The following is a 17311-nucleotide window of genomic DNA, read 5'->3' as shown; positions in this document are numbered from 1 at the left end:
AGCTAAACGTAAATTCTATACACTCAGATTGTCGGAAATATTATGGACAAGGTTTATTTATGATAAAACTGAGTTTCTATTGCCATATATACCAACTTCGATTCATCTCTCAAAACTATATTTATATATATACTGTGCAAGTCGTATAATATAAACTTCACCATGGTTTTATGACTTTACCATTTACGACTTTATACCTATATACAGCGTTAACGTTAAATGAAAATATATTTACGCTGCAAAAATATATGGACAAAAACGTTAAACTTTATCACTAACGATTAAGCGTTGATGGTTCATTGACGTATTTTTTTTTTTAAATAATTTTATTTCTTCTTTTTTTATCTTAAAATAAATTTTTATGTATTTCATGAAAAACAAAAAAATAAATAGAGCTTTTAAGTACATACTGATCATATTAAAAAAACGACTCGTAAAATATTTTGTTATTAAAAGCTTTAATAGTTTTTAGTGTACTTGATAATAACCAAGGTGTCAAAAAAAATTGACTATCATCAACAACTGCATTATCATGTTAAACACGTACACTAGTTATCGTCTGGTTACTGCACTTAAGCTAGACATTGAGCATGGTCAGTACTTGCTGATGAAATAACTGTACATTAAAAAAAAAAATAGTATTGATTAGCTTTTTTTTTTGAGCTTTTTTATTGTCAATAGATGTAGATATATATATTTTTTTTATTTAAATAATCCCTTGATAAATTGAACTGTGTATCAAAGTTAAGATCAACTGCATACTTGATTGTATTTATAATCAAATTGCACAACAGAATTACATATTACAGTTATAAAGCTTGTTGTCTGGCAAGAGAGAGAGAAAGTATAAGAGAAAATCTATATAATCTTTATAATCCCTGTGAAAGCACAAATCCAAGAAGCTTTTGAGCTCTTTGTGCGAGAAGATACTACTTGAATTGTAATAGATCCAACAATGAAAATGACTGTACGAGGAAATTACAATAATTCTCTTATACAATAAGAGAATTTAACTTAAACGATCAGTCATTTTGGTGTGTTCCTGGAATTCTCCTTGAAAATTTTCAATTGAAATTTCAAGTATATATATGATAAACCATATACTAAATTTACTTATTTGAAAATAGCTTATCTCATTGAGAATATATTATTATATACTTGATAATTTAAAAATTATATATATATTTAACATTGAAACTTGATACTGCAATATAATAAAATAAAAAAATTTTCATAATGAGTTGATGGCAAACTCTGGTTAAAATGTAAAAAGGGGAAAAGTTTAAGTATATATATATATAGATCTCAACTGGGGAAAAAGGTTTTGTATTTGTGAGTCAATGACACTATGAGGGTGAAAAAGTGTGTTTTAAATATTAACGCCAGAGGCACTTGCACAAAGACTTCTTTGTTTCATATAGCCAAAATGGAGTTGGTCTATATGATGATGGCATATACTATGTATATATTCACCTCTTTGTCTATCATCATCATCATCATCATCATCACACACAACTTTATATACAGTGTTGAGGCAAGTTTTAAAACTTGTATAATGAAAAAAAAATATATGGATATATAAAATGGAAAATGAAGATGTTGAAACCTTGTGAAATATGAGGAAAAAAAAAACATGTCGGGAAAATTCAATAGACAACCTTACTCCCTCATTCAACATACTGAAAATAAATCATAAAGCATACATTGTTCACTCATGCAATAATTTTATTCCAAGAAATGCATATATATATTTTTTTTTTTATTTTAAGTACTGTATATTTGCCTTATGGGTGTTTTAAAGAAGAAAAAAAATAACAATTCTTTTTATACCTTTTTATTTATTCTTTTTGTATATATATATTTGCCTGATCTCTCTTCAGTATACTTTTCCAACTTTTAAATAATATTTTGTTTGCTTTTTTTTTATACTGAAAATAATAATAATTTTTTTTATAGCCTCAGGCTTGACAAGCATATAAAACAAGTAATATAGGCGTTAATGAAAGACTTGAATTTTTCACTTTTTATTCACTGTAAAAAGTTTTTTTTTTTTATATACAAACACGTTATTATAAAAATAAGGGGGATGTTTTTACCACCATATAAAAGATTATTTTTTTTATATTTTTTCAAGCTTTCATTAATCATTGTATTTATTTTTAAAAATTTTAGAAAATAATTATCGTGGCCATTTACCCCGAGGTATAAATATAAAATTTATATAAAAAAAAAATTTTTAAAAAACTGATAGATTAATTTCAGACAGTTTCATATTTGTAAGCACTAAAAATAATTCCAGTAAATGTGAGGTTAATCATCGTTGATTATTTTAATGATATCGAAATTTGATACTAAAAAAAAAAATAAAAAATTCACCGAATGGTTTGTCAGGTTTTTTATATAAAATACTCAGACATTTAATAATAACCAAAAATGAAAATTTAAAATTTCTATTAAATTTATAACAATGTATATAAACTTTGTAGATTATATTTCATAATAAGAAGATTATTAAATTAAATACCATATTTAAAATCAGTGAAACGAATATTAAGGATTAAATTAAACGAAAAATAAAAAAAAAAATTAAAATTTCAAAATGAATTTAAAATTACAATGATTATTATTAGCATGATAATAAATTGATGTATATTTTTATAAATATATATTGATAAATAAAAAAATACATGTAGATGCATGACATAAGTAATTAATGATGACACAAGGGAGTTAACCAGTAGATTGGCATGTATATACTTGGACTGCAATCTCACCTGTGCTCACGATCCATTACGTGTATAGATTAGTGGTTATTAATTAAGCTTAATTGTTTCTGTTGGGGAGAACATTAAGCGAGTTTACAAGGTGTATAGGGCGGTTCTTGTCATTTCACCAACAATGTACAACGTATTTATTTATATCTATATATACTTGTACACGTGGCATCAACAATTCTCTTCATATAGTTTCTGTATTCACACACTCGTCCTGTATACAGCAGTATCAGTAATATAATACAAGAGTACGATAGTTGCTGCACACCAAACAGACAATAAATATATTAATCAATGTTGTCGGATTCCCAGTTAGTCTATCTACTAATTGGTAAACATTCATGCACACGTTTTATTTTCATGAACGTAATTTATAATACATAAAACACACACACCCTTTTTTTTAATATGAAAAAATATTTCTAATGTATACTTTGGAAAGCTTTTTTTATATATATACATATATGAATTTACTAACCCTCGTGAAAAAAAAAAAAACGGAGTTAAATAAAACAAAATTGAAAGTTCTTAATTGGATGGTCAGAGTTCGTCAATGTTTGCCACTTGTTTGACCATCCAACTGATGATTTTTGTGTTTGTAAACACATAGGGGTATCCAATTTTCAACAACGTTTCATAGAAAGGGTGTCAAAGTATTATACATATATACATACACCTCGTTCCCATATATATAATCACCCTGTTTTTTTTTAGAATAATTTTTTTTTCTTCGTTAATATTAAATTACAATGTATGAAAATTTGTGATCCAATTAGAAGAACAGTTAAAAAAAAAAAAAAAGAATATACCATTTTATTTATAATAATAATAATAAAATTAATATTTACATTTAGTAAAGAATTAACTTGAAAGCTTTTATATAAATATTTGGAGTATATAAATTTTTTATAAGATTAAAAAATTAATTTGAAAAAAGAGAGAAAAAAAAAAAGTTATTATTGACACCCTTGTCTGATGTTAAAATATATATAAAGAAAGGTATATCAAGAAAGAAAGAGAGAGAAAAAAAGAGTACTTTTGTACAAAGCTCGTAGTGGAAGAGACCATGATGATGAGCGATGTATACTTACTTAAAGTATATACAAATACACATAGAGACATGTTATATATATATAAAGCAGACAAGGTCCAATGAGTAAGCAAGACCATTGAAATAAACAAACAAGCATTGGCAGCAATATCCTGTTCTGTAAATATTTACCTGATGGTTAGTTTACTTGACTTGGCTCTTTCCTTCATATCACTATGTTCTCTCTAGGGTTCACCATCGCTTATCAAGACCCCTTTAAACAAGCCAACCTCATATCAAATATTTCTAGTCCGTCTATTCGACCATCATATACATATATCGTTCATAAATTGGATATAGTATATAACTATCATTCCTCTTTGTGTATATGTACAGTGTTTCCTATAAACCAATGAGACAACTTTGAGAATAGGCAAAAGTAAACGACAACTGCAAACGATGCGTTTACATCAACGTGTTTGTTGAGTAACTCAAATATATATATATGACATCACACTTAAATACATATCCATCATGAATTTTATTTTTGTCTTTTATCATATTCCCTTTGTCTATGTATTTTATTTTATTTTTTTTTTGTTATTTTTCGTATTATAATGTACTGTGTTTTACACGTAAAATTTTCGTTTTAAATTTAAATAAACTTGTACATTGGCTTGTTCATCTTTCTCATCATATAAACTCTTGTATTTTTTATTTTTTTTTTTGTTCATTATCATCATCATTGTGTACTTTTTAAATGTATGTATATGATGTTTGTACTGTTGGATCAATGTATTCAAGTTTCTTCAAGTTAAAAGTGTAGACATGTCAAGTGTCCAAGAGATTAGAACTGTGTGCAGATTTTAGTATTAGCCCCACAAGTGTATGTATTTTTTTTTTTTTTTTTTATGTACATGTGTATTTGTATATTGTATATGTAAATGACTATAGTGTTTCAGTACAAGACATTATTTACTTTACGTCCAACTTCTGTAAACCTTATATGGCCTCTTCTTGTGTCTGCTAAAAGTGCTTCTACCACAGCTGTATATTTTTTTTTCTATATATTTTTTTTATTTATATTCACTTATTTATATTTTTTATTTTCCTTACTTAACTGAGTATTTTTATAGTACATCGGAGATTACTTGAAAATGCAAAGAAATAAATTTTAATAATAATCAAAAGAATAAAATTTTGTTGAAGAAAAAAAACATGACTATATATTTATGCGAGTTGAAAATGAAGGAAAATATATATGAAAAAAAAAAATATATATTTTAGTCAATAGAGTTTTATATATATAAAAGAAATTTCATTCGAAAGAAAATCTGCAGATTTTTTTAAAAAAAACGTAGTAAATTGTGAACGTCTTGAAAACTCAATAAGCTGTGTAAGCTGTATTAATTAATTTTTCACGATATTATGGTTGTTCCATTTGTTCAATATATTTTAAAATTTATTATTATTATTCTTTTGAGTTTGTATAGGTATACAAAACACTGTGCTATTTTATTTTAAACGTAATTTCAGAAGCATTATTCGCAGCACGTCTCACACCATCAACTTATTTTATCACCCTCTTTTTTTATATATACATTTTCCAATCTTCAATCTCTCCTTGTTCTTTTAACAAAATTTTTATCATCTCGTCATTGTCGAAAATTTTTTCTCTTCGTTTTATTCATTTTATCGACCGTCACCACTACATGGCACCTTTGTTCCTCATTTACTTTTTGCATCACAGTTAAACTACCATCCTCTGCACAACCACCATCTTTTTTATTTTTTTTTTTTATTCAACCTTATACCGTCTTTTTATCCTTACACACCCTTTTCAAACACTTCATCTATATTCTACTTTACGCTTGCAATTTTTTAAATATAATCTATGTATGTGTGTTTGACGTACGTGTGTATTTTTTTTATTTTTTTGTCTGTTTACTTTTCTTGAGTGTATTTATAGGAAAAATCTTCTTTATTTATATATTCTTTTATTTATATATATATTTTTTTATTTCCTTGGCATATACAAATATTCGCACTCTTGTGCTTTTACAAAATATAAGGACAATTTTCATTTTCTTAAAATCTTTGGGGTTTCCGTGCCAACGAGATTCTTTATATTAGGTATACTTTGATACTCACTTTTATTTTTTTCTCAAGGGATATTATGAGATTGCAAAAAATATATAAAACTTTTCACTCGAATATTCTCAACTTCTTTTAGTATATATAGAAATGCCTTGAGCCACCATCATTTTCCAATACTCTTGAAATGTTCTTCATAAGATAAAAGAAAACTTGATAAAATTATCATGCTTTTTTATATGCGGCATTAAAAAGCCAAAAATAAAATAAAAAAATAATTTTGTAATAAAAATAAAGAGAAAAATATAAAAATTATAAAATTAAAAAAAAAAAAAAGACAAAAATGATATGCTTGTAAATGATCAGTCATTTTTTATTTTTTGCCTTTTTAGTTTTCTCTTATATACAAATAATACTTTGTCGAGGTGTTTGGTATAAAAAGAAATAAAAAAAAAAAAAAATCATAATAAGTCAGATAATAAAAATGAATAAAAAAAAAATGCTGTCAACCGCACATGGAGTAATATAAAAGAGATGATATATACAAAGGATAGACTGTAAATGAAAGAAAGTGCCAAAAGCTATGTGTAAATTCATCCCCATCAGTATTCCCCTAACTCATTATTTTCTCGCTGCTTCACTTTAACACACAGCAAGTTTTATTATTTTTCTTTTACAATGCCAAATGGGAACAATATCCAAATGAAAAGAGGGAGAGATATAGACCCTAGATATGCGAAAAAAAAAAATAATATATATATATTAAACCGCAAGTACTCCCTTTTCACAGCGTTAGTTTGTATAACGGTTGGTTGTGTTCACCCTGGTAGCTCGTGGTAACATTTATATAGTCGAATATAATATTTTTTATTTTTTTTCTCAATGCTGTATATTGTTATTGTTGTTGTTGTTCTTCTGCTTCTTCTTCATGATGTGTACATATAAACATGGTAGGTATCGTCGCGTTGTGTTCACTTCGTTTTCATGGGCTTCTCCTGAAACTTTTAGTAATTACTGTAATTAGTTCAATTAAGAAAGTTGCTAGTGTGCACGCCGACTTTAACACCATAAGCATCATCGTACACATTTTGTCGTCAACTCTTCTCTTTCTGTCTCTCTCTTTTTTTCTCATCATGTTATATACATTAATTTGATGCTGTAGGATATTTCGATTCTCTAACCGACTTAAAATATTCTACCTTTTACCTAACCATCACATAGCATACATACATATATAATTTTGGTCTTTTACTTTTCTTGTTTTACCTATCTACTCGCACACTTTATACTTGAGTCATTATTCTTCTTGTTTTACCACTTTTTTAACACATATATACACAAAGCCACTCGTGAACTCTAGCCACGTAATTCACATCTCAACATTGCGCCATATTATATATCTACAGATATATAAAATTGTACATGTATGTGTGTGTGTATTTGTTAGAACAAGGAAAGGTGTTGAAGAGGATTCTTGGCGCGCACGTTCAAGTGGAAAGTACTCTTATTCTCACTTTGACTATGCGACATGAAACTTCTCCAATCGTGAATCGAAAATCGTAAGCACGTGGTTCATATCTATATCTATATATACAAGTATAGTCATTACAGTATGGACTCATTCTACTATGTACTAGCTGTTGTTATATATACATAAGTGCAAATTCAGTAGTCTGGATAAATATATGGTTAGACATGTATATTTATTTTAACTTTAATATAGTTATATATGACACACACGTTTTTATTCTTGCTGCTGGATATTTTGTTGAGTTTATGAAAATATAATATATAAAATAATGCTTATATATTATTTATATATATATTTTATGTGTATGTGTGTGTGTGTGTGACTGATATACAGTTTTCAAAGAGATCCAAGTATTTTGTTGGCATTGCCATTAGCACTTTCCCCAGTAGCACTTTAGATAAATTAACCCAAACCGTAATCACATTGACGTTTTGTGAAATCGATAGAGAATCAAATTATCAAAGATAATTTACTATGTTCATTTTAATTTTTTTTCTACTCAAATATATATATTAAATAAAGACACTAATTTATATACATTGAAGAAAGGAAAAAATTAAGAAAATAACATAAATTATATTATACAAATTTTTTTTTTTGTTTTAATATAAAGTTTTTTTGCCAGTCTGTTAAACACATGATATCGTTTTAAAACTTGAATACCTTAACGATCAGTAGTTGCTTGTAAAACTCCTGTTATTTTCCACTTTATAACTAAACTTTGTAAAATTATGCACAACGTTCAATTGTAAATGCTTGTTTATATTAAATTATATACTTTATTATACTTTAATATATACATATCGATAATAAAATTATCAAAAGATTTAAAAAGAAAATTTTTACAATAATAAAATATACAGCTTACATAAATATATATTATTTTTAAATCAAATTATTTATTGGTTTTTTTTTATTTATTATTCTTCTGGATTAATACATACATACACATGGTGATAATTTTCATGATACACTGCGTGAAAAACATATCCTCCGGGTAAATCATTACACCCAATGTTTTCATGTTATGCTCATGTGAACGTTTTATTCCATCCGATAATATGTAGATTGGTATATACACAGTGCACATTCAATATACACTGATAAATGTTTAAAAAAATTAAAAAAACAAAAATTATATATACATGCGTGCATTTGTTGTTGGATAATATTCGTGTGCGGATGAAATGATCCATGACAAAATTTTCAGACACATAAAACAGTGCTGCAGAGTAAATGAGCAGCGCAAAAAAGAGAAAAATAAAATTGAAAAATATATATATGTATAAAGTAGATGATGATGATGAGGATGTATTGCGAGCAAGAGGGGAATATGATGCAAGTAAAGGTATGATTTTCCTCCATTACACTGCCAATATAATATACGTTCATTTCTCACACGCATGATGTGTATATGGTTGGCATCGATATATAACCACTACTCTGTTATTGCATTATTATTGCACTGAAGAGTACCCTCGCGAGTCGGTGAGCCACGAGATTATGACGGTGATTGCAAGGCCGCGCCCACGATTATATTCCACCCTCACCATCCTCATCACTATTGCCATCACCACCTCATCCTACTATACTCTCTTTCCACGCTTCATCAATTCAAAATCCTCCTCTCTTTCTCTCTCCCTCTTTCTCTCTCTTTATGTATATAGACTTGAATGACTCGCTGTTACGATTCATCACACACAACTGCTCTATACGCTTATCGATTTATTATTTATATTATATATAAAATATATTTCATTGTATTATCAGTAATATCTATATGATTTAAGAAGTTTTTTTTTTTTTATCTAAGCTTCTTATATTTATTTATTATTATATATTTATGTTTTTTTTTTTTTTTCTTTCACCCTCTTTGTTCCATTTCACTTGAAACGATAATATAAAATAATACGAATCAGCTTAGTCCATATATATATTTAACTTTATATCATATTTTTTATATAAACATTTGAAATTTATTTATTAATTTTTATTTCTTTTGTTCATAAAAATATATACGCGTCTCGAAAAAAAAAAAAGGAAGTGACAATTTGTGCGAATTTCTTTGGGTCACGCTTCTTTAGCTCAACGCTTGGTCAGTCATAATAAATTGTTACGCCAAGTTGAGTCAATCGGAAATGACTACCATGTATATATTATATTAAATATATATTTGTAATCAAAACTGCACAATATTTGTGTGGGTGTGGTATACACACGTGATCAATGACTATTCAATAATATATGCTGAATATTTTTGAGTGTCATTGAACGTTAAAAATTTGATAGTCAATATTATACCTATTGTTATTTGACTGATGATGATAATAATATTAATATAATATAAATTTCATTGTTGAAAAAATTAAATGCTTGAATGTATTTTGATTTGATATATAAATTTAATTTTGTATGATTGTATTATTTATTAATGTATTAATTAATATAAATATGTGTGTAAATTTATATTGGTAATTATTATGTTAATAATAATAATGATGATAATTTAGTGTAGATTTGACGAGGGTATGTGTGTAGTTACTGATATAGTCCATTCTGGCAATTAATGTATGAATATAGTTGTATTAAGCTGTGGTGTATGTTTCTGATGGTGGGTTGCTTAATCCTCGAATAACTGGTGCTATACAATACAATCAAAAGTGTGGTTTTATATATAAATTTATATACCACACAATATCAAATACCATATTTCATTTATATACATATACAACACATATATGTATATTTAGTTTTTTTTTTATTTATTAATTTTTGTTGCTTCTTTGATCTACACTGTAATCATAAAAATGAGAAGAGAACAAACGTGATGGCATGACTGTTATCCTTGAGTTATATCCAATATTCTCATCATCAGCTTATTGAAATTTTCTTATATACATTTATAATAGATGGTGTAGAGTTTTTTTTTTTTTTTTATCTTCTTTTTTTACTATTAAAATGAAGAGAAAAAATTTTTACTGCTTTGTAGCTCATCAGATTGTGCTTTAATGCGTTTCAATCACAACATTCCATTATCAAAATACAATTATGTTTGTGCAGTGAAAAAAAAAAATATATATATATATAAATAAATAAAGAGAAAATAAACTTGAGTTAAATTTCTTTTCGATTATCTTGTACTCGCGCAATTTTGTAAATTAGCTATCATAATAATGTATGCTTGAAAAAAAAAAAAAAAAAGTTGAAACATACTATTGACTACTCGATTCTCATCATGCATTAATAGTGTTGTAAGATAAAATGATAAATTATTACGTAAAAAAATATCGTATAAATATCCTTGAAGGTAAAAATAATAATTAGAAAAAAAAACTACTCATGCTGCACTTACTTGTAATATAATACAATTTTGTGGGACTTTAAAAAATGTTAAAAAAAAAAAAAAACATATTAACTATAGGTTTTTTATTTAAACTATTATAATAATTTAGTATTTTTTTTTATTATTTCCAGGTTCCAAGTAGTCAAAAGAGAAGGAGAAAAAAAAAAAGTGTAGTCGACGAAGTAATTAAAACAGATCCAACATACGTAAGCCTACGAGCCACAACGTCTCGAGGGTTAATTAAAACCTCTCTAATTATTTATAAACAGTCATTTCTGTAGCGTGGTGATAATAAATGTGTTATGGTAAGTAAGATTAAATATTATTGGTTGTTTAACAACAAACTTTTCATCTGATTGGTTGATATTTTAATGTTGAAAGTTGATACAAACTTTAGTCCGCACGGACTTTCTATAGTCTCTTCTTCACCTCATCTACAACAGACGCCATCTTACTCTCATTTTGCTCATCCCTATTTCCTTTTTTTTTTTTTCATTTATTTTCTTTTTTCATCATTCCCCTTTTATCCTTTATCCCCCTTGTCGTCCTTATATTCTCTTGTATTTTGTACCACCACCTGATTTCACTACCACCAAGACTTTACTACTCCGACTCACCCCGTTATGCATCGGTGACTTGGATCTCAGTCCCATTTCACGTAATCTGTAAATCCTGAACCGTGAAGAACGTAGAAGTCCGGTGGTAAGTTGTTCGAATAGATCCCCTTTTACTTTCTCACTCACTCATTCACTTATTTATTTATCATCTTTTTTACTATTTTATTTCATAGTGTTTGTATTACCTTGTCTTTTTCTTGTATCCTTTTTTTTTTTTTCCATTTATATTTTTGTTTCCTTAACTCTCAAGTCGCACATGTCTTGGCATTATTTCTATCTTACTTCTACCAGAACTAGTTCGCCCTTTTTTCAAAGACCAAGTCAGCCATAGTATTTATTATCTTCTTCTTCTTGGGTTTTTTTTATTTCTTTTTTTTTTTTTTTCGCCTGTGCTCTTATTTCTTTATCTTTCTTCTTTATTCTCATGTTCTTCACTGCTTTAAAGATTAAAGCAAAATTACTCAAGTCTCGTCTTTTCACTGAATATCTACCACCGTTTGGACGTCTTTGGCAATTCTTGTCTTCGATTTTTCTCTTTTTTCTTAAATCAGTTCAACGGTTCACAAAGTGAAACGGTTTATATATATCTATGTTTTGCAATAAAGAATAAAAAAAAAAACCGTATATACCAATATATTTTATATATTGAGGATACAGGGTAGAAATTTTTTTGTCGATAAAAGCTTTCACATCGGTGCCCAATATTGATTTGCCTCTAATCCATCGAGAGACCCTCGTCGTCTGTAACATAAACTTACTTGTAATAATATAAAAAAAAAAACTTTCTTATTCTTTTTTTATTCGCTCAATTTTTTATATATATAAAACATATTTTTTTTTGATGTATGAAAATCTCGTTAAATAAAAATGATTTTATTTTTAAAATATCAAATATGAATGATGTTGGTTTTTGTTGAAATGTGTTGAAAACAAGACGATTATACTTGAATACAATTGAAAGTACTTTGGTATGTCCATATACAAAATTTTATATATATATAGTGTTGAATACATATATACAATGTAGTATATATAACCCTCATTTTGTACCATCTATTTCAAGTGAGCACGTGACCCACCCTTCATTTTTATTATCCATTCAACATCACACAAACTTATACGTTGAATTTATACAGACACGTTTGCCCCTAATTTTCTCACATTTTCACAATCTCGACAAGTTTTCATGTGAAATAAATGAGATGTACGTTCCCTCATCCAATTTATCTTTCCAACAAAATGAGGAAAAAGGATACATAACAATCTACTTCAACATAAAATCTACAAAAAAAAAAACATATATAATTTTATACATTTTTAGATCATTAACGTTACTAGATATACCTTTTTTTTTTTCCTGTTTAATAAGTACCTGGGTGTTTAGTCAAGATTAAAGAACGAGTTTACCCACAAAAAAAAAAAAAAAAATGAAAAAATTTTAAGCAAGTAAATAAAGCCTGCAGAGTATAAAAATAAAAAATAAAAAAAGACGAAAGTTTGTTGTTGTCACACGTGCTTGAAGTAGAGACACGTGTTCACATAGGCATTTATATATGGTCATGATGGCTGATGCATAGATTAGAGAACCATCAGAGGATAAATCAACCAAATACACTCGAGAGAGATAGATAGAGAAAGAATAAAATATAAAGATAATATTAGGGATGAAACTGGAATAACAACTGGACTGGAAGAGCAAAAATAAAATAATCAAATATATATATAAGTTGCATATATGGCTAATCTGGTTTACTGGCAGGGTCGATTCACTCGTCCGAATTTTGTATATGTGAATTGTGTGTGTTGTGTTGTATACCTAGACACTGGATGGATTTATTTAAGGGCGTGTATTCAAAAGAAGATACAATAAACCGAGAGAGGGTATAAAAAAAGGCAAAAGGGGGCTCAAAACAGTAAAATGAACCAAGGGTGAAAATGAAAAATTATAACTTGTAGTTGTAGTAGTTTTGTGCAGTAGCACGAGAATTGATAGATGTGAAAAAATAATAATAAAAAAAATAAATAAAGAAAATAATGATAATAAAATGAGACAGTCGTCAACTGGGTTTATGGCTGACATCTGTGGGCAGTTTTGACCCCCTGGTGTGACAAAATACGTAGAAGAAACACATTTAGAATAGTAAAAGACAGAAAATATTGTGTATACTCAAGGGTGAGGGATTTTCTAGGGGATAACTAAGTAAAATGCTGGTACTAGCTAAATTTTGATATGGCTATTTCATTTTTATGTTGTTTTGTCTCTTTTACTCTTGCATGGTGTAATATTATATAGCACAGCTAAATCGACCGTTAAAAAAAATATCTAGGGGCGAGTAATTCCATTAGCGCTCTCCACGGTAGGTCCTCAATAGAAGTCTGTTTCTCAGTGTAGCAGCGTGTCGCCGCATACTCAATTTTCAAACCCTATTTATCTATATAGCTCGTATATTTTCTGATGTCACTGTTGCTCTTTCTCTTCATCTCTCTCTCTCTCTCTCTCTCTGCAGCGGGTAAATGCTTGATGAAACAAAAATCAAATGATGAATTTTCATAGGGGAGTTCTTTTCTTCAGGCTAACTCATCGATAACATTCAAGCAGAAAAAGCTATGGTGAATTCTGATTATCTCAATTTGTCTAGCCTCTCTTGTGTTATAGATTTCGAGGGGAAAAAAAAATAAAGAAAAAAAAAAAATAATAAATAAAAACGGGTTTTGATATATAGAAAAATCATTGTGTGATTTTCTCTATATAATAGTCTTCGGCTTTATACAACACTATATAGAATCAATTTATTGATTGATTATATTTCATGCGAAAAAAAAAAATAAAATAAAATTACCAGAGAAAAAAAATAGAAAAAAAAAAAAAACCCATATCTACTTTCATTTCAAATTAAATTTTTCAATTTAATTTTTATAAATTTTATTTATTTTTTTTTTCCTCGTTTTTTATTACATGTTCTTTTGATATTTTTTTTTTTTTAGTTTAACATGTGTTTAGTGTACATGTGTATATATGTACATTTAATTTCCTCATATTCTTATTGCTTTTCTATGTTTAAATAAAATGCTTGACTGCTATTTATTTTTTATATATATATTTTATTTTTTTATTTTCATTTGCTTTCGAAAAACATTAGTGTCAACAAGGGCATTAAAACACCAATTCCTTCAAAAGCCATACACACATATGCACAAGTAAACACATGTGTAAATAGTCTATATAAAATAGTTGTATGTGTGTGTGTGTATTACTAACAGCAGGGTTGTATCGTGAAACCGCTAGAAGGGTGATTCAATATATATAATATATGTTCCCCTATATCCACTTTCAGTTTGTTCGGAAATTTGATCTCGACAACGGGACAAAAGGTTGCTCTCGGGTGTCGTTTGAATGAGACGAGAGATCGATTCGCTTAAATCTCGACCATGACTACACCAAGTTTATAGCAGAGTTAACCAGACTATTTTACAATAAATACATACTCTGTGTATGTATATATAAATTGCACAGAGCTTTTATATAATATACATTTATGCTTTATTTATAATGTGTCAATCTATCTATCTATTAACAAAAACCTTGACATCATTCCATAACTTAATTCATAATTATCTCAAATGCACAAATCATTTATCAAATACATTTGTAAATCAATATCACTGTTATTTTTTTTTTTTTTACAATTTATATTTAAAATAATTTTATTTACGTATTTGTGATTCCATACGATAGAGCCAATTTACGAATAATAAAATTAACTCATTTGCATATATATCTATACAAAATAACAAAACAATAAATATTATAATTGACAATGTTGATTGTGATGCTTCATTAGAACACAAAGTAATAAATTTTCTATTGTTAATATATTTTTTTTTCTTTTAAATTACCTTGTGGTAATAAATAATACATGTTGATATTTTTTTTTGAATTTTATTTATAACTCACACTTGTATTATTATTATAGTAAAGTCATTCTCTTTTATGTCTAAAAATAATATTAAAATTATAATTGAGGAGTCAATGATTATAAATATATTCTTCATATGTAATTGTAAAACTAAATAATAATGATAAATAAATAAATAATAGTTATAATAAAAGTGTTGAGGATAATGTGAGAGACTCTCAAAAGTTAGTGAAGTAGCCGCTGGTTGAGAGCATCGAAGCGGTTGACCGCATCAACCACACCGACTGGTTATATATATAAATCTTTCTTACTCGCACTCACCACGATTTCTCCAACTAACTACTTCATGTTATTTCATCCAGGTTGTCTCATTCCCCAGAGCTTTACTTGGCTAATGCCTCTACTACTACTACCATACCACTTCTAGTATAGTTTCTTGCTCTAAAAGCTCTTTCTCACACAATGTTTGCCCTCATTTACTATTCACATTTATATTCTGTCTTTGTTTTACAAATGTATTTATATATTATACACATTGAATGGTTGTGTATATATGCAGATAAAGATACAGATGGATAGATGGATAGATGTATTTTGAAGCGCGTGCGCTTATTTCTCTCTCAACCGGACATGATTCGCATAAAATATTAAGGAGAACAAGGAAAAGAGGATGAGATAAAATAATGGTGAGAAAAAAAAGATGCTAGATATATATAAGTTGTTGTAGTATAAGTTTGATCTACCCAACGAACATGAACGAACATTCAAACTAGCTGTGGTAGAAGCTATCCACATAACCACACCAGTCAACCAAGCAAAACCGACACTTTTACCAACACTCTCACATTTATTATACTTAACTCACTCACTGTCTCTCTTTTTCATCTGCGTTTATTTATATATAGATATACCGACATTTAGTGTTTCAGTACTAACACCTATTTTGCATATTTTTTTTTTTTTTTAACCACAAAATAAAAATTTTAATGTACAAGATGAGAAGAAAAATAAAACCAAGAAAACATGTTAAATAAGAAAAAATAAATAAAACCATTTTGATGGTTTTTTTTTTTTTTATTTTTCTTTGCGCAAATTTGTCTCTCGTCATTTTAATAATAATAAAAAAAAATAAGATGTATATATAGTTGCCTTGAAAATTATGTATACACAAGATATTTCACACAATATTAATACAATGTGGGCAGTTGATGGTCGAATAATTCAACTCAATATATTCAATGTAGCTGAAATTTATTTTTTTCATTTATTACATTTATTTTTGTGCTTTTTTTATTCACTTTAAATCTCGTCATGATCTCAATGCATAATAAAATCATTTCTTTATAAACACAAATAAGTAAAACGAAAATAACTATGAATCAATATTTTTCATTTTTTTTAAATTCAAAAATAGATATTTCAATTTTTCATTTTTATTATTACAATTTTCATATACTATTATTATTATTTCTTTTTAACATGTAATTTGCTATCTAACATTTCTAAAAATAAAAAATACATTGATGTGAAATATCTACTGCAAAATAAAAAATAAATGTAGGGAAAGAAAAAAAAACGATCAATATAATATATGGAAAATTCGAGCTATATTCAAAGACTTGCTTTCAATCGTTTTTTTTTTTTTTTTCTTTCCGCAAATATATATGGATATCTGCATATTGAACGTTCATGACGACGTGTAGAATACACCGATGTTCAGTCTCTTTCAATTGATAATCGCAGTTGAATATACGAGTCTTCACTTCAACCCCTCAATACAATATCCCATATATATATTTCAACATTTTGCACAATCTTTCGTATCTCATCTACACTATAAAATCAACTCTACACACTTTATGCACATATATATACATATATAAATTTATATATAATAGAGCAATGCAATGTGAATACAGACAATCCGTTTCTGCAAAAGATGACAATGGGTTTCCTCTAATCCTCCATGGATTAGGAATTGAATGGAGTCTGTCTGTCTCTGTAT

General features: G+C 27.4%; 1 protein-coding gene across 1 annotated transcript in view; it reads left to right on the top strand.

The window, feature by feature from the left end:
- The first annotated feature begins 10951 nt into the window (after positions 1-10951).
- The window catches only part of LOC122859636 (protein groucho-like), a 37370-nt gene continuing 31010 nt past the window's right edge, over positions 10952-17311 (top strand). Inside the window, exon 1 of the mRNA XM_044163336.1 lies at positions 10952-11077. Coding sequence (XP_044019271.1) covers positions 11075-11077 — 3 coding nt within the window. The 5' untranslated portion in view covers positions 10952-11074. The remainder of the gene's footprint in view (positions 11078-17311) is intronic.

The sequence above is a fragment of the Aphidius gifuensis genome, linkage group LG1, assembly GCF_014905175.1.
Source record: "Aphidius gifuensis isolate YNYX2018 linkage group LG1, ASM1490517v1, whole genome shotgun sequence".
NCBI lineage: Eukaryota > Metazoa > Arthropoda > Insecta > Hymenoptera > Braconidae > Aphidius > Aphidius gifuensis.
The sequence above is the reverse complement of the archived record's forward strand: the minus strand, read 5'-3'. Positions and strand labels throughout refer to the sequence as shown.